This window comes from Ctenocephalides felis, unplaced genomic scaffold, assembly GCF_003426905.1.
Source record: "Ctenocephalides felis isolate EL2017-DRISC unplaced genomic scaffold, ASM342690v1 CF-g0.4_SCAFFOLD_01886, whole genome shotgun sequence".
Classification (NCBI taxonomy): domain Eukaryota; kingdom Metazoa; phylum Arthropoda; class Insecta; order Siphonaptera; family Pulicidae; genus Ctenocephalides; species Ctenocephalides felis.
Genome location: NW_020538040.1, coordinates 29,126,857 through 29,146,746, shown reverse-complemented (window position 1 = coordinate 29,146,746; position 19,890 = coordinate 29,126,857). Strand labels below are relative to the sequence as shown.

The 19,890-nt window shown below is 31.6% G+C and overlaps 1 protein-coding gene across 1 annotated transcript in view; it reads left to right on the top strand.

The window, feature by feature from the left end:
* LOC113376697 (fibronectin type-III domain-containing protein 3A) overlaps nt 1-19,629 on the top strand; it is a 38,997-nt gene extending 19,368 nt beyond the window's left edge. The window contains exons 3-4 of the mRNA XM_026616710.1: nt 14,834-17,626; nt 17,864-19,629. Of these exons, the coding sequence (XP_026472495.1) occupies nt 14,834-17,626; nt 17,864-18,271 (3,201 nt within the window). The 3' untranslated portion in view covers nt 18,272-19,629. The remainder of the gene's footprint in view (nt 1-14,833; nt 17,627-17,863) is intronic.
* Nucleotides 19,630-19,890: the final 261 nt, after the last annotated feature.

Below are 19,890 nucleotides of genomic sequence, written 5' to 3'. Positions count from 1 at the left end.
GTATCTACTGAGCAATTATATACGAGTACACAAGTCATATTCAGTTTGAATGTATAGTGCTGCCCTTAAAGGAAATAAATTCCTTCTCATGAAAGATGTCTAAAAGCACGGGTGTTATAAATGTAATCTATATAAATAATTGTTATTTAAATGAATGTTCAAATTCTTTGATATGTGGCACCGAACCTAAGTCATCGGATATTATTTTACGTGACTCAGAATAACATATTCAAATTACAAAGATATTTACAACATATATCATGTATGTATGTCTTTAGAAATTTAGAACCATGGATATCGAGTATGAAATATTTTTTTAATAATTAAAAGATCAAATTTTGACAATTTATATGTTTCTGACAGAATATATCATTTAATTAAATTGAAAAATGTATTTTTTAGGCGAGATAATAGATTTTTATGATAAAAAAAGTAAATTCAATATAATTTTTTTTTATTGGATAGACCTTCTCCAGAATTATGATTAATTGAAACAGCAGCTTTACTGAAATAGTTTATTAATGTTTATTATTATCTTTTATGAAGTATTCTTATACATTTTAATATTTGGAGTTTTTATGATACTTACTGTTAGTGTTTGGGAAGCACGGGTAACACCTATCTTCTTCCTTGATGATGTAAAAAGGAAGTAATATTTTCCGAATATTTTTGTCCTTTTTCTATTAGACAAAATATCCAAAGCTTTATCAGAATAAAACTCGTTGATCAATGCTTGAGTTCATTATTTGTAGTCTCACAATATCTGCAGAATAATATTTGCCATCTTCTCTATTGCCATTAACTTGCCTAATTGCTATCTGTTGACATAGTGATAAAATATATAAATCATTTGCTGCTAATAATTGGTAACGAACAGCCCAACTGAATTGTTATATATTATTAGACATTACTTCATCTGATAATAGATTAATTGCAATACATTGTATTTCGTGGGATTATTTGATTATAATTCAGCGTATTATGCAGTCGAGAAACTCTACGGAAAGAAAGAAATCATCAAATTTCTGTTTTTTTTTTGTAAAAATTGAATGGGCAATTTTGTAAAAAAAAAAACATTATAATGAAATTAGGGCTCGCCCGTAGGTAAGCGGTTTAGAGCGACGTGACTTGATTCAGAGGTCCCGGGTTCGATAACCACTTGTCAGACAGCAGTGACAATGATTTTCATCTGGAAATATAGATAGCAATATGTTTCCAAGTGAAAATTGCCCTTAATCCGGCATTGCTGCACCAATAAAAGATGTCAGCCCTATTAGATAAAATTCTAATGATAAAAAAATCCTCAAATATGGATGTATTAACCACTGGGTTACCATCTAAGAATACGAAGTAAGGTGAAGTTTCAGTTCAGCAGCTGATAGGACTTAAGGCTCTGATTGCTGTTGAAAAAATATAAAAAAATAATAATGAAATTAATCATTTTATATATTATGTTTATTTGATTTTGGTACTATTTTGGACCCACGTGATAACCTCTGTGCGGCCTCCATGATGTGCTTCTTAATTGTGATGAACATTGTTGATAATAATTATATTTTTATTTTAATGCATTTATTACTATCAATGTAGAACTGATTTAAAAAATAAAGTAAAAATTCCAAATCAAGTTTTTGTCATTAAATTGTCATTTAAATCAAATCAAATTGTGTTGTCATTTAAAAGTTTTTCGCCTCGTATTTCAAATTTATAGAACAATTAGTGAAAATGAAAGAATGTTCTAACCAGATATCTATGTATCATATTATTAATTTTTGAATTTAGTAGTTGTAATCAAATCCCGAAATAATAGAAACAATCTATTAAAAATCAAATATCAGCTTTGTCTTGCAGAAATCTATTCTATAATCTTTTCATTAACTGTATCAGCAAAGCGAAATTTAATAATAGTAATACTAATTACCTAATTTACCTAATTTATTCATTTATTTGTAATTATTGTTTCTAATTATTTTTAAACAAAATAAATTAACTTTGTATAAAAATAATTAGAAACAATAATTACAAATAAATTCGGCAAATAAAGAATATATAAGTATAATAGATCAGAGTTGAAATACTTACAGTACATTAGATGTGGATTAATTAATTAATTACTTAAATTGCAAGTAAAATTGATTGTACTTGCAGTTAGTGTTGAATGCAAATCGATTGTGTCAACTTTTTGTTTTGGAGAGTCTGTTATAAGAAATTAATGTTATCGAACGCAATGACGCAAATTTAATCTAAATCTTTTAATCATAATTAAACATAATGTTAATATAAAATAAACATAAAAATATACGCAAAACTTTTTGCTTCGCCATTTTTATTCTATTGTCACTTTTATATTCCGAATATAAAATATAATATTTGTTCTCATTTATTGTATTGTGTATATATTATTCTTTTCTGCGTTGCAAAAGAATTCTTATTATTTAATAGATATTTGTTTTTTTTCTCTTTTTGCAGAGAAAGCTTTCCACTGTTTCCATGTCTGTTTCATACTAAATATAGAAATATTAAAGTAGATGATGAATATATGAATAATTTGCCTCATGAATCAATATCGGCGCAAATCTATATTTAAATTTATGTGCGTGCTGAATTCAAGCATACATAATTCGATAATTTTATAATAATAGTTACGTTACATATATTTAAATAATTAATTATCCATGTTTGAAATTTATACAAGTCTATATATAGAATTACTTATACAATATATTTATTTACATGCAAAATTAGTTTTTTACGTTGTGACATTTCTTTTTTCTTTCTAAAATTTTAATCTTGTGTAATTAAAACATCTTGAAATTATTTTCAGAATAAGGTGTAAGGTAAAATTATAAATAAAGTAAAATTCAAAATTGCTTAAGCGCTGAAACCGGTAAAAATTTAAAAATGCGATTTTGAAGTTTTTTATAATTAGAAGAGAGTGGGTACGGTTATGTCAGGGTACAGTTGTGACAGTCGCCATAACAGCTAAACTATACTGATTTTGAGATAAGGTCCAAAGGGAACAAGATGAAGTATGATTGTTCGAACAAGTTTCCATTATTGCTTTCAGTCAGTGCCTTATGTTAACATGATCTGCAGACCACATTGATTTTAAAGAATCAAATGTAGTTTCACGTAGACAAATTTTAAATTCAAATTTACTTTTCTCTCAGCAATCTCACCAACAAAATTATTGCTGATAAAAACGTGGCACAACCGTACCCAGTCTCCCCTACTATATTTGGCGTATGAATGAATTTTTACAAATTTACAAGGACGAAACTATTTATAATGCAAACTTGTATAATGGGAAGAAAATAATGGAAGCTTTTTATAGTGCTACGAATGCCATAATAATGAGTGGATTGAACTAAAAATAAACGAACTGCTTTTACATACATACAAGCAAAAGCGACTGTAAAGGAACGAAAGTTATAAATTACGATTTGATTTTTATAGCCGTTTAAGCAAATTTTTTAGTTCTTTTCCTATTATGGTACGATTTTGTATATTTTTTTTTTTAAATTTCTAAACTTCTTTTCTTTTCTTTCTTTTCTACAATAAAGAACATTATAATATTAGTCTGAAATATTTCATTTTGCATGAAGTAGCGCTGTGAATTCAGTGATATTAAAAATGATTGAAAATGCTTCAAAATAATCATATTCCTTATGAAATAATATATTTACTAAAACTTAATTATTTTTATGATAAATTATATTACATTCTATTTGCGATGAGTTTTTTCTCCAAAATTATTAGTATTTTAATATATTCACATCTTCAATAAATTACTTTTATTACTGTTAAATTTTTAATATGGTTAGAATACTCAAAAACGGTTTCCTTTATTTTCGTAAATCACTTACTCAAATAAAGAGTTTGCACAACAATTTCAAATCTTTCACGTTTGACTGAAAATATTTTGGGCAAGAAGCACAAAATGCCTTAAATAGAGAAAATATTAATAACATTCTGCACCGCAGTGTTTTTTTTACAATAATTGGAATGCGGTATTTGGTTACTTCACCACAAATAAGTTCTAGATTTTTTATTTTATTTTTTTATTTCTCATGATACAATTACAATCTGTTTTTCTTATACCAAAGACAAAATTCAAGAGATGTGAATAAAAAAAGGAGTTCTTACAAATTGAGGACAACATAGGCGTTCGACTTAAGATAATCACGAATTGAGTTGTGTAGTACGTGCAACGGTTGGAAATATGTTTGATTGTGAGGTTCTTATTTGATGCATTATCTAGACATGCACTTCGAAATGTTACCGAAAGGAATGTATTCCATGCCTTGTACTTTCATATTATCTCACAAAAGCTTTATATATATCACGTATCATATAGAAACACAAGACATTTATGGGTTGATACCTTTTTGAGATTACTCTTTAACACTAAACCTACCTACAATTTTCTATACCCGTTCCTACTTAATTCGGCTTTCTCACATTATTTACAAATTATTTTTAAACATAATTGTTTTTTCTGTTACCTTCTAAAAACATTTTGGACAAGTTTTTCGTACGCACAAATGTGATCCTTTTGGATAGTGTTTGTAAAAACTAGGTTTTCATGAGATTTTGTAAATGCATCGCCGAGTTCAGATGCTTACTAGAACAAAAATTCGTGCCCTATAATTATTTTTATCCATAGTTTCTTCAAACAAAATTTATGCATTTAACAACCTAGGTCTAAAATGTAGAAAAATACCTAAAGTGGCCACCTACAACTTTTCAACTTCATGTTGCATTTCTTTGCCATCTGGTCTGCCATATCTACACCAAATTTTAAACTAATACAAAATCTAATAGTTTACGGTATACGTTTGCTGCATTTTCTTATTTTGATCCTAAACTTAGGACAAGCATTTTTTTGACTCAATTTTATATACTCTGAGAGTAATGAAATTTGATTTATTCACAATTTGTTTTAAAATCAGTATATGTATTTTATAATCAGTGTGTGTATATATGTATATATGTATATATGCGCTGATGCCATTTTTCGTCGACGATTTCGAGAACATGGATCAACCGATAAGAATGATTCAGAAAACATTTGATTCCTATTGTCAAGGAGACGTGCTTATCAGTATTAGGCAAAGGCAGATCTAGCCGTTTCGAAGATACGGGGCAAAAAGTGCCAGAAATGGTATTTCAGATTTTAAGAGAACGGAGTGTCCGATTTTAATAATTCTTGTATTGATAAGATAAAGAACTGATTAAAATTTTGAGAAGTACTAGCGGTTTCGGAGATCTAGTAAAAAGTGAAAAAAATGCCACTTGGCGGTTAAAAATGATCATTAGACATATGCACATCACATTATCAAATATTTTATGAAAAATTTGATTACATTTTTATGGGTTCCGTAAAATCGTTTGTCCGTTAGTCGTGTCTTACGCGCTTCGATATTTATACTCTTTGCAGATAAAGCAGTGCAGTGAGGTTGCTTTGTAAAAAAGTTCAAAATTTCCAAAATATTTCATAATAAAGAAAACATTTTTTTTTCAAAAAGTTATTTTTTTCAAAGTTTAAAAAAAATTTAATATTTTTTAAAAAATTTAATTTTTGGTACGGGAAGTTCCAGCAATTTGCCTTAAGCCACGGTGCCGTACACCACTAGTTAACTTCCCGTAGGTCAAGTTATAGTAATCGCAAAAAAATCAAAAATGAAAATTTTTATATATTTTTACGTTTCAGAGGTTTCTGAACATTTTGGCATACCTTAGAAAAAATGGATGTATGTGTGTGTGTGTGTGTATATATGTATGTACGTGTGTGTATGTATGTGCGGATACAAATTTTCGTCGACGATTTTGGGAACACGGATCAACCGATTTGAATAATTCAAAAAACATTCGATTTGTATTGATAAGGAGACGTGCTGATTAGTTTTTGGCGAAGGCAGGTCTAGCCGTTCCGAAGATACGGGGCAAAAAGTGCCGAAAACGGTAACTCAGTTTTTAAGAGAACGGAGCGTCCGATTTGAATAATTCAAAAAACATTTCACTTGTATTAAGATGAAGAATCGATAAAATTTTTATAAAGGTAGATCTAGCGGTTTCGGAGATATGAAGGAAAAAGTAAAAAAATGAGCCATTTGGCGGATCATTAGACATATGCACATCAAATTATCAGATATTTTATAAAGATTCTAACAATAAGTATACATTTTGTTAACATTCCTATGGGTTCCGTACCAATGCTTATGCGTTAGAGAGCGACGCGGCGCTTACGCGCTTTATATTTTGTCCCTATCCAGTTAAAGCAGTACGATTGCTTTGAAAAAAAAGTTCAGATCTTCCACAATATGTCAAAATAAAGAAAAAAAAATTTTCTTAAAAAAAAAAAAAAAATTAATTTTTTTCAAAAAATTTATTTTTTGTCCAATTTATAGTTTCTCAAAAATCTTATGTTTTCAAAGTAATTTTTTTTTCAAAAATATTAACATTTTTTAAAAAAATAATAATTTTTGGTACGGGAAGTTCCAGCAATTTGCCTTAAGGCACGATGCCTTAATTGCCTTAAGACAGAATTCCACTTACAGCTAGTTAAAATTTGAAACTATGCTAAAAAATTCCGTCGGCCCGTTGACTTCCCGTTTAGATAAAGACTAAAGAGACATAAGACGAGAAGGCAAATGTACCTACGAGCGGGCTGCCGTTCGTTCATGACCCGCCACAATAGAACACGTTTTATGCACAGCATGAACTCTCACAATCGCACGAGCAATGCTAGGAATGTCTTGTGAGTCATTTGTGCACGATACGGACCGTTCCTGGATGACGATTCGCGGTTTTGCCGAAGGCCAGAATTTCTTATCTTTCGATTCCCTAACCGGACTTAGTCGTATAAAATCACTACAATAGGTTTCTCAGCAGACGCCCATTATGACCAGAAATACATAATATGCGAGAAGCTAACAATATATTCAAAATATATGACTAGTTGTCTAAAGATAATGAACATGTATTTTATCAGATAAATCAGCCAGCATTTTTGATAATATATGTATATTACATAAACAGTATATATTTTGATGATATAGTCGGTTAATGCTCAAGTTGGTTTTGGTTTGACCTCAAATTTTATCGTCTAGTATAGTTCGGTTAGTATGACTCTATATAATTGGTCCTTAATTATCGTTAAATACTTTATATTATATATATATACTAGCCGGCCCGACAGACTTTGTCCTGTCAAAAAAAATTGTAATGTGGCGGTGTTTTGTTCCTATCTTTTTTCTATTCTTTGCAAAAAATTATTCTGAACAGAACCGTCACCCTGGTAATAATTCGGTGTGAATTAAAAATAATTAAATAGAACACTATAAGCATTTAAAAGTAAGTAATTTTAATAATGTAAACCATAATTCAAAAATCAGTCCAATTTTCATTGTAGTGCTTTGTGATAAACGATGTTTTTTGTTTGATTACCTGGCGCATAGACAAACAAATCTGATGGTTTTCCAATACGGAAACAAACAACATACAATTTTCCATGTGAGAAACATGGGTTTTCTCAATTAATACCACAAACACTTAATGATACCATAAACGCACTGGAAACGCATTGAGATGCATGGTGCGAGAACATCTTCTGCTTTATAATATCCTTTGAATACAGTTGGTCGATATTTCGCAACATTATAATTTCCGATCCAACCTTTAATTGAAGATTGTGAGGTGACAATCCTAGCAAATCCAGCGAGTTTAAAAACTCCGGTGGATCGTCTTGGTTACTTGCCGAATCAACTGTTTCGCCTGTAATTTGTTCTTGAATTTTGAAATTTAATTAATTTACATCAATGTTTCTGGCTGCCAATATAGCTTGATTAATAGAAAGATATTTTTATGTTTATATAAATATATTCAAAATTATATTATCAAAAACTACACAAAATGTCATGAAATAGATCATTGTTTTTTTTACAAATTGCGTTGCCTACTCGATTAAAGAAGAAAAAGGCTGTTTTTAGGGTTTTCCCGGCAATTACTCGTTTTTTTCTCGCTGTAACAACAATCCTTGGACTTCAGCGAACATTTTAAAAAAAGAATTGGCCAAATTGGTCCAGGCGTTGTTGAGTTATGCGCTTACCAACACATTTTGCGATCCATTTTTATATATGAGATATATATATATATATATATATATATATATATATATATATATATATATGGAGGTGTGGTAGTCCTCCATATTAATACCAATATTGTGCAAATTGTAGTAATAATAAATTCCATAAAATATTATTTATATTTCGTTTATTTTATATATGATTAATATCCACGACACTATGTGTTGTCATACTGATCATTAATAAAACGTTATTGGTATTTTCTTATTTATAATAGAAAAAGAAAGGTTTTGAAAATTATACATTTTGGCAAGTTCGACTAGGGAGAAACAAAAACCGTGTCCGATCTGACACTTGAATTTACTTTTGTTTTTCTCAGTGCTGTCACTATATGGGCCAATCTGTCCAGAGACATGTGATGCGTGTTGACAAGCCGCTATGCGTGTTGGCAACCCGCTACATCACTCCGCCCTAATGAAAAAGATTGTTTCGCATCTCTGACTGCCATTCTTGAACTTCCTTGTAAATTTCTTTTGGTTGAGATTGTGTGATAAATTGCCGTGTTGACTTGTTGAGTTTGTTGATTGCTTACGTGGCCCTTCGCTGGTGAGTTAGCGGTTGAGTAGATGTGGCCCTTCGCTGGTGAGTTAGCGGCTGAGTATATTTGACACTTCGCTGGTGAGTTAGCGGTTGATTGTATGTGGCCCTTCGCTGGTGAGTTAGCGGTTGAGTGTATGTGGCCCTTCGCTGGTGAGTTAGCGGTTGAGTGTATGTGGCGGTTGCCAAATTGTTTGCTCCCTGTCTGTTGCCATGGTGCTTATTATCGACTTATTTACCATGATAATAAGTGATTTATTGAGCACGTGTTGTTGTTGATCTTGAAGTGCGTGGTCGGAGTCTCGGTTGTATGCTTAGAATGCTCTTCGAATTATGGAAGTTGTGAGCCATTTATAATAATTATTTATATTTTTAAAAATTCTTTTCTTAATAATTCTTGAGACTTCAATTTTTTTTTTTTTCTTGTGCTACTTCAAAATATGTCTTGATCTTCTTACCTTCTTGTATGTGTGTTGCTAGTTCACTCTCGGGGTCACCAAAATATGGAGGTGTGGTCCATATTAAATACCAAAATGATAGACAATAATAAATTCCATAAAATATTATTTATATTTCGTTTATTTTATATATGATTAATATCCACGACACTATGTGTTGTCATACTGATCATTAATAAAACGTTATTGGTATTTTCTTATTTATAATAGAAAAAGAAAGGTTTTGAAAATTATACATTTTGGCAAGTTCGACTAGGGAGAAACAAAAACCGTGTCCGATCTGACACTTGAATTTACTTTTGTTTTTCTCAGTGCTGTCACTATATGGGCCAATCTGTCCAGAGACATGTGATGCGTGTTGACAAGCCGCTATGCGTGTTGGCAACCCGCTACATATATATATATATATATTAGGGCGGGTCGATTTAAAAGTCGCTTAGACACATATAATTTTCGGATACTAGGGATCAAAATAAGGTACTTCGCTGAAGAAACCATACCTCTAAAATGAATTCTTATGTCCCGGGCATTGACCCAAAGATAGGGATTGAATTTTGAAAAATTCCGTTTTAATCCATTTCGAGTGCTTCAATCGCGTCCAAATGTATAACAAACCCCAAATAACTTTGGAAAGCCAATCCACCTATGCCTATGGTTCACCCCCTGGGACCAGTCCTTAGAAGTCACCCAAACAAATATTGCAAAAAATCATCGTTTTTCGTGTTTTACTCAACAAAAAATGCTTTTTTGTTAACAATTTCTTTTCAGATATTAATTCATACACACACAAAAAACTTTTTTACAAATAAAAATTATTAAAATTCTTCTTTGTTCCAATTTTTCCAATGCATTTTGTCTCTGCGTTTCTACGCTAGCTGGAGGCTGTTACGGCGACGTTATTAGAGAGCCGTGCAACATTTTGCAGACTTGAAACTAAAAAAGACTTCAAAAAATAGTTTACGAGTTTTACACAGTTTTATTTACATATCTTATGATAAGATAAATTTTATAATAAAAATAAATCACAGATTTTTGTCATGTTGAAGTACCCAAAATGATGCAACTTTTGTATGTGGGACCTCTAAAGGGAGGTCTCAGGGGGTGAACCATGGGCATGGGTAGATCGGCCTTCCAAAGTTACTGGGGGTCGGTCATACATTTGAACATTATTGAGGCGCTCAAAACAAGATTTTTTAAAATTTGACCCAATCTTTGGGTGAATGCACGGGACATCAGAATTTATTTTAGAGATATGGTTTCTTCTTATTTTATTTTGATCTCTAGTATACGAAATTCATATGTGCCTATGTGACTTTTTTTACTCATACAAATCGACCCGCTTTAATATATATGTATATATTTATATATATATATATATATATATATATATTTATACATTGAGTGTCCCATGGTGTAACGGTTAAGCGCGCTGACTTGTGTCAGGGGGTAGTGAGTTCCAATCTCGCTCTGGATAACCTGATATCGTGCAGCAGCGATGTCAATTTTCATTTTCATGTTGAAAATATGGATCAAAAATATGTTTCTAATTGAAAATATACCATTTCGGGCACTGCGGTATGAAATGGCAATGGGAAATCTCTCACACTATTCTTCCCTGAATTGATTTGAAGTTGACCTCATCTCACGGACCTGCCCTAAGGCAGTTCTACTCATTACACACACACACATTTGAATTTAATGTTGATATATGCATAACAAAGTCTATTATTATATATCTATATACGTTATATATAATATTTATGTACATATTTTTATTGGTCTCATTGTAGCATTATCGTTTTCATCATGTTTATTACTAACTTCTCGCAGGGTAAGTTATAATAATTGGCCGAAAAACGAAAATGAAAATTTTTGCCTTTTTTGGTATTCTACCATAGTAACGATTCGAAAGTTTTTTAAAACAACATTATGGATAATATAAAACAAATATTTTCTACTAACCAGGTGCAAGTTTATACTCAACTTGTATATTAATAGATAAATAACGCAATAAAACACCTGTATCATAAATGCAAATGAATTAATAGAAAATATTATAATGTTGTAAGAAAAACAAATGCAATTATGATCCATACATGATGTTTTCTTGATTATTTGCATATATTTTCATTACTGTGATATGATAATAAGGTGTACTCTTAACTTAAATACTACATTTATATTTAATTGTGCATGATTAATAAATATACTTACACACAAAAACGAATATCATTGTCATTCAATATGTTTATTTAAATTTAATTGTAATAGTAAATTTTATTTTTTTTAATATTTTTTTAAATATATTTCAAATAGGATTTTAATTTGTAATGAATTCAAACGCGAATTAAATAGTACATTTCAGTAGGTATGTCTAAAAATGGCATTACTTATAATTTCATAATGTTTGCCAGAGGTGATTTCCTACCGCCCACGAACACATTTGAAAAGCATCTGTTAGGGCGTAAAATATATAAATAGAATCTTTAAATATTGTGCGTATATATATACATATATGCCATTAACATATTTGAATTCAGCCTGAACCTTGTGCCTTATATTAGGCAAACCGCTAAAGGCATAAAGTATTAGACGAATAAAATTTTTCATAAATATTTTTACGAAAAATTTGCGTAGAGTAAGACTAAAAAGTTCCAAAATTTTGAAAATCTAGATTCAACTTAGAAAATTTTCTTCTAAATTCTATTTTTAATTATCTTTTGATAGTTTGAGACATATTTTATAATAATCATTTCATAGATTTCAGTTGCCAAGATCGAATTCCGGTACTTTGTATAAAAAAACCGATTGAGAATTGTTGAGCTATATTTGTATAGGTACTCACAATTGAATTTGATTTTTTTATTTTTAAGCTATCATGTTCAATTTACTTGTTTTTGGCAAGTGAAGTTAAATTAACCGAAAAATAGGATTCGTTAATAATACATACACGTATACCCTATTTTACTCGGTATTCGTTTTACAAGTTTTCGATAATACACGGTTTTTGAAAATATTTTTTTAACGAAATTAATTAATTTAGCATTTATACGAAATTATAAACAAAATCCTATAATTAGCTTATATCTACAATAACATTTTCATTGTTCTGCTTTTCAAAATACTACAAAATGTATGTTACAGGTTACTAATTCTAACGATTAGTAATCTATGTCTATGATGGTAATATGTGGATAAGATGGGAACTCCCCGTTTTATGGTCAAAACTAAATTTTATGTGCGTATAAGCTAGTTTGTTTAAAGCGACAGCAATTAAATGTGAGTGAAAATAGAATGTTAAATCTTATTTATTGAAATTAGTTTAAATAATTCAAATGAAATTATTAAAGAAAATGCAATATCTAAAATATGTTTTTTATATTTGTATTATTATTGAAATAAATTAGTATTCTTATAGCTGATTAGTTGGGTTTTAAACATATTAATATTTACTTTTTGTTTAAAGTGTTTGTCCCTTTTTAATATGATAAATAACAAAGGTGTTGTTTTATGGTGACTTCCGTTTAGCACGGTTTTCCACATAACAGTCAATTTTTCCTCTTGTTCCCTCTATTTATAATATATGTGCATATATAAATATATGATCTATGTGTAAACTTATACATACAAATATACATGCCTACTCTCGTTGGTCCGCATTTTCTAACTGTATTTAATTATTATTAGTTTTATCTAGCTGAAATAAATCACGTTAAATGAAGTTCTAGTCAATTTCCATAATGGTGTATCATTAATCTTCTATCTAATATTTTCAGTTCTTAGAATTCCATAGGTATTCCATTGCAATGGAAGTAAATGCTACAGTTTTTTATTTGCATATTATACATAATTTAATCGTAATATAAACAATAACATTACAAAATATTTTAACTTTTAAAGCTTTGAGGTTTTGAACAAATCGTGTTAATGATCAAATGTCGACAATTATATATGAAAATACATTGTTATTTTTTATTGAAAATTACATAAATCGAATCTAACAATGAAAATCTTTTTTTTGTATATGCCTGAAATTAAATATATAGATGGCATTTATAACATCTAAATATAAAGTTAATATAATTATTGTTTTTGTAAAAACTTTTAACGCATTCTTAAGATTTGTGTTTCACATTGGTTTTATATTTCTGTTTCAAAATTGATTTGATTTGATATGATTTCGCTTTGGAATGTTGTCAATAATGTATTGAAATATAGCACATCTCATATTACATCGATTATAGTAGACGAATCTTATTTCAACATCCCATTCTATTGGCGTTTTAATTCAAATATGTCAAATAAAATCCATGAATGATTTGTTTGATAGGAATTTTATGTAAGCTTTTACATATCTGGAATATTTCGTTCGAACTGAAAGATGAGATGCTCAATCAAAAGTTTAATCTGTAATGACCGTCTTCTGAGATGCCATTACTTATATTGGTTATGATTAGGTCCTGTTATAGAATTTATTTTAGTATTATCGCTCTTGATAAGTTTTTTTTAATTGTCCCTATTAAAACTTGGTAAGTTGAAGAATGAGTTAATTGTAAATGTTTTATAAATGATATCACTTGTAGTTTTGGATTTGGCGATAACATGACTGATGTGCGTTAATAATTCTTAACATCTAATTCATAACTATAGGTTTTGTTATTAATTTAATTAAATATTTATGTCGATACTATATTTTTTTCAAATCTTTTGAATTCCTAAACTTATTCTTACAAGTAGATGTATGTTATTATTTATTTTTTACACGTTATTCACTTTTGATAAATTGATTAAAACTTAAGTATGAGGTGTTAGTTATAGCATACGCGAACTTTTAATCGCACATATGCATTAATATCTCCTGTTTACATCGTGCAATGTTAAAATAGCTTTCTAATAGTTTTAAGGGATAAAATATATTGAATTATTCTACAATATCAACCTTATTTATTAAATTACGAAAAGACTGTTCAGTTTGTCTACGTGGTTTTTAACGTTCATATATGCAGATTTATATTTTATATTGCTCGATAAACAATTTTATCGATCAGATGCTCTACGTACGCTGCTACATACGTCTTCTAATGTCTACGTGTAATGTCATACGTATCCGATTTTCACTTGCAATATGTTATCAGTAACGCAAGATTTTTAAAAAGTAGTTCTGAATTCGTTTAAGCTGACGATACATTTTAAATTAAATTAAGTTTGTATAACAGAAACGTAATAATTGATCGTAACATCAACTTGTGTTATTTTTTTTCATAATTGTAAATATTTGAGTTTGTAGTCTGAAAATTTGTTTTATCAGAATGGATGACGAACGTGCATCTAGAAATCAACGTGTGAGTTTAAAAAAATTAAAAATTTAAATTGTGCTATTCTCAACTATTATCAAATATAATTGTTTTAATTATTGTTGTGCAAAGTATAAACTTGTATAAAATTAACTAGTTTGTGTTACCGATCTAAATGATATTATAACTTATAGCTATAATTATAAAAATTACAATAATTATTTTTAAATCAATATACTATAATTAAATATTTTGTTTCGTTTATTTAGTGATATTAGTCGAACATTTAATTAATTATTCAAAGTTATTTTTAATGTTGTTGTTTTCTTTTTTTTATAAATTATTTTATTAATTATGTGCGCTATGATAAAGTAATATGAAATCTTAATTGCAGGTACCTGGCAACATGACACAACAGCAATACTATCACACAGGACCCGTCCCTCCCATGGGTTTTACTCCAGTCGGCCCACCACACTTCCATCATCCACCGATGGCTGCACGGGGTTCCCACTATGGACCCCCACATACGATGGCGCAGAGTTCACCGCCTCAGTCACCGTCTTCTGCCGGGTATAGCAGAAAAGACGAAAGAACCCAAAAGCAATATGTGAAATTGAAAAGAAAACTTGTTCAAAAGCAAATACGAGAAGGTCAGCCTTCTGAAGAAGTTATAAATGGCCTAACAAATAATTCATCACCAGTAGATGATGGGCCGTGTCATGGATCTGAGGAGATGGCCGAAGAAGAAGAAACAGATTCTGTCGAAGATATGTTATCTACTATAGCTGCGCCAAATGTTAGTGAAGTTACGGCCAGGAGCGCTTTGCTCGTTTGGAGCGGACCAACGACCGAGCCATGTGATTATCCAATTATTTATGATGTACTCTTAGGAGATCCACGATATGGCAAAGAAGGTAGATTCAAGTCAATTTACAGCGGCACGGCTCAATCGTGCCGAATTCAAGATTTGCGCCCAGGGCAGCAGTATACGGTTTGTTTGCAGGCTCGCCTTGATGGTCATACTGGGGCTCCATCCGAACCTGCAGTATTCATCACGTTGGCTTGTGAACCGGATCCTCCAGCCGCTCCAAAACTGATAAGCCGAACGCGTACATCGTTGCAACTGCGATGGAGCACTGCCGTTGATAACGGTTCTCATATATTACATTATTTGTTAGAATACGACGAGGGTAATGGAGGTACAAATTTTGTTGAATTAACTAAAAGCAAGGGCAAGCAGACCACCGTAACGAAATTGCATCCTAATAAAACCTACAGATTTCGACTTGCGGCCGTTAACGATTGCGGACGCAGTAATTTTTCAGATGCCGTCGCGTACAGAACTGCCGGTTTTCCGCCTGCTCAGCCAGCTGCTCCTGAACTTCATAGCGCCTCGCCCTCTAGTTTGCATATTAAATGGAGACGCCAAGCTCAAGATGAAGACTATACATTGCAGATGGAAGACCCTTCGACTAAACATGGATTTTTAGCTGTTTATTCTGGTAACGCTACTGAAATTAAAAAGGATGGTTTGCGGAGAAATAGCGAGTTTAGATTTCGATTGCAGGCGCAAAATGATGAGGGAAAGTCTACGTGGAGCGAAACTGCTACGTTCCAAACACTGCCCGATAGACCTTGTGCCCCGTCAAAACCATTTGTTAAGGGCAAAATGCATGCGCATTCTTTTAAAGCTAAATGGCAGCCACCGGCAGATAAAGGAGGATCTCCTGTTCATAAATATAATTTAGAATTATCATCAAAACAGAAAGATTTTGTACTTATATACAGCGGATCCGACACCGAGACAGTTTGTGATCATCTCGAACCTGGTACAGAATACAAACTACGCGTCAACTGTGAAAGTTCTGGCGGGGTTAGTGATTTTTCTGACACTGCAACCATAATCACAGAAGCAGTGTGCCCAGGTCAATGTAATTCACCAGTGTCTAGCATGCGACCGGAGGCCACAATGATAGGAATTCGTTGGGAAAAACCTTCCTACGATGGAGGTGCTCCAGTATTAGAATACGATGTCGAGCTTACCACACCAGAAAACGAAAAACGCGTGGCTTATCATGGTCCAGATAAAGAATGCAGGATATCTGAACTTCAACCTGGCAAAATGTATGCGTTTTCTGTTCGTGCAATAAATAGAGTAGGTGCAGGTTTATGGTCTGATAGTTTATTTCTTTCAAGTGGTTCAGCTCCACCGAATACACCATCAGCCCCTGAGGTAAATGTTTGCTCTCCAACTCACCTACACATAAAGTGGAATGAACCTTTAAACAATGGTTCACCCATCACTAGTTACCGTCTAGAGATATCAAATACCGATGATGATAGTTCTTATAATTTATTGTATAGTGGTTCTAATAACTTTTATGATGCTCGCAATTTGATGGCATTTACTTCATATTTTGTACGATTAGCTGCTACAAATAACGCAGGCACAAGCTCGTATTCCAACTCGACGGCCACTTTTACTCCAGCTTCTGCTCCTGGATCCATGTGTCCCCCTCTTTGCGAGGCGACACCGAACGAAATTTCTGTCAGTTGGAAATCGCCAATATCAAATGGTTCTGACATAATCCAGTATAATGTAGAATATGGTGATCAAATTATTAGAACTGACGGCGATACAACTACCGTAGTACTAGACAATCTTCGCCCAGAAACGCAATATCGCATTAGAGTACAAGCTGTAAACAATGTAGGCAATGGACCATTTTCTTCGCCTATTAAAATATGCACTCTTCCACTGCCTCCTGCACCTCCTGCTCTTGAAGTGGCAGGCGTCGGTCACAACTTTTTGAAATTGAAGTGGGGCGATGGTCGCAATTTGAATTTCACACAATATTATGTCGAGATGTTCAATCAAAGGGCCCACGAATATCAGAGCATATACCAAGGCATGGCTTTAACTTGCAAAGTTAATAAGCTTCAAGAGCAAACAGCATATACATTTAGAATATGCGCATCAAACGATGAAGCCGGCCAAGGATATTTCTCAGAACCAGTAACGTTTAGCACGAGTATAGCTCCTCCTAGCGGATTGAAAGCTCCAAAAATGGTAGACGTCACGCTAAACACATGTTCCATTGATTGGGTACCGTGTAAAAGTAATGTCGGAAACTTGGTATATTCTGTCCAGTATTCAAGTATGAAGGATCGTGAATTCAAGCAGGTAAATATCTCTACTGATTTCATGAGATTTTATACATATATAGTAAATAAAGTTTTTTTTTGTAAAAGTCGACTAAAAAAAGTAGTCTTAAAATAAGAGTAAGCAGACAGAGTTTGCAAACATTTTTTGAAATCATATTGAGTGTATACACAATATGCTATCTTAAAAATGAAGAATTTGTCTTCAGTTATTTAATTAATATCCAGTAATTCTTATCCGTTATATTGTTCACGTAAGGTATATAAGGGTGAGGCAACTAAATTCACATTAATCGACTTGGAACCGGACTGCGAGTACCTAGTTCGCGTGGTTCCCATACGTCTACTAGGCACGTCGGATCAGGGTGAAGAGCTTGCAGGGCCAGCATCTCCTGTTTTGGTTGTGAATACACTTGGAGACAATCAGGACGCTGTGGACTCTGCTTCAACTTCAGGCGCTTCATCCAGGACTCAACCTGATGCAAATGCAACACCTGTAAGGGAACGTAAATCGGGCGCTTCTTATGGACGTAGTTACAATTCTGGTGAACGCAGACCCCTGTCCGATCAACAGAAAGCAGGTATAATTATTTTTGCGCTCTTTATTTTTGCGCTCGTAGCGGCCTTCGTGACCGAGGAATATATCAATTGGCACAAAACCACGTAATACTATAGGATAGGTTTTTAGAAACCTCAGCTGGTAAATGAAACATATAATTATACTAGGCATTTCATGACAGCGCGTGGTAGATCTTCCTTTAAATGGATTTTAAATTCGTATTTTATTTTATATTTATATTTTTTAAGAATTATCTGGTTTTTTAAATTCTACGTATATAATTGCGATAAGTGATGTTCAAGTTTAGCAATGACCTAAACGAAGTAAAGTATATGAATTATTCCTTTCGCTACACGAGTGTCGCTTCGTCGCACTACTGTCGTTCGATGTTGGAGCACTACTGAAATGACCATACAAAACAACATGTTTTATGAAAATTACTCTTCTAGACATCTAAAAATTGCAATAATAATTAATATTTTAAATTAAGTCGAGTGGATGTCGTCCATGAACGACACTCGTAGCGAAAGGCTTAATGCACTAGCCTGAAAAGACGGAATATATAAACTCCAACATTGTCAATTTATATGTTACTTTTTACAAGTTCCATATTGGTTGAATTTACTTTGGATATAATTCTGTGAATGACTTGTAGTGTTATCTATCTGTTTCTCGTGGCGGACTTTTAGGATCAAAGATTAGATCGGAAATGGATTTATCATATGGAAATCTGTGTTAGCATGAATCAAATAACATATAAATAGTATAAGAAATATTATTATTGGCGGCGCTAGCTTCGAGTGGGCGTTGGCAAAATGAAGGTTTTCGGGGTCCTCCTTAGTCTTTAAATTTATGAGTAAATGAGGTTAATTACCAATCAAATGATGGGAAAATTTACACATTAAAGAATTAAAACCTTTTTGATGCCATCTGAAGCGCGAGGCTAATTCTGGCGTCTAACAACTTCACTGAATATTATGCTAAATTGTCCACATTCTTCAGGGTTACAAATAGTTTTTAATGACGGTAAAAATATTCAGTGCATGAGAGGATAAAAGGGATAACTTTTGCGTAAATGGTTTTTATATCCAATAGTAATTATAAAACTGTATGGTTAAAAATTAGATTGTTTTTATGAATTAATTGTAAATATTATTGCTTACGTTATAAATTACGAAATTTAACTCGTGTCACATACACCAATAAGTTTAGATGAAGACCTGGAAATATGAGAAATATATTTATTTTATATAGCTTAGGTCTCATATATTACGAAAATTATTGAAATATCATGCAACTACTTTTTGTGACGAAAAGTTGGTGAGTTTATTATATTCGGAATTATAGCTTCTTTTCCTGGTTAAACGTGGAATTTCCTGATGGTTCTAGGATATTTGCAAATAAACTTGAATTTACTTATCTCATATCACGACAGACCTATGAGCGTCTCTGTGCTAAAATAAAGATATTTTTCTTGCCTTTGAAGGTGACATTCCATTTTTAATAATTTTTTATTGGCAATCTAGAGTATATAGGTTTCAAATTTTTAATTAATATACTACAAAATTAGTATCAACAATATTATTTTAGTATTTACTTAGCAATTTATATATATATATATATATATATATATATAATTTGTAATTCATAATGTTATGCTTTATTTTTATATGCAGCAACGTGAACATACGCATATGCGTCCTATATATATATATATATATATATAT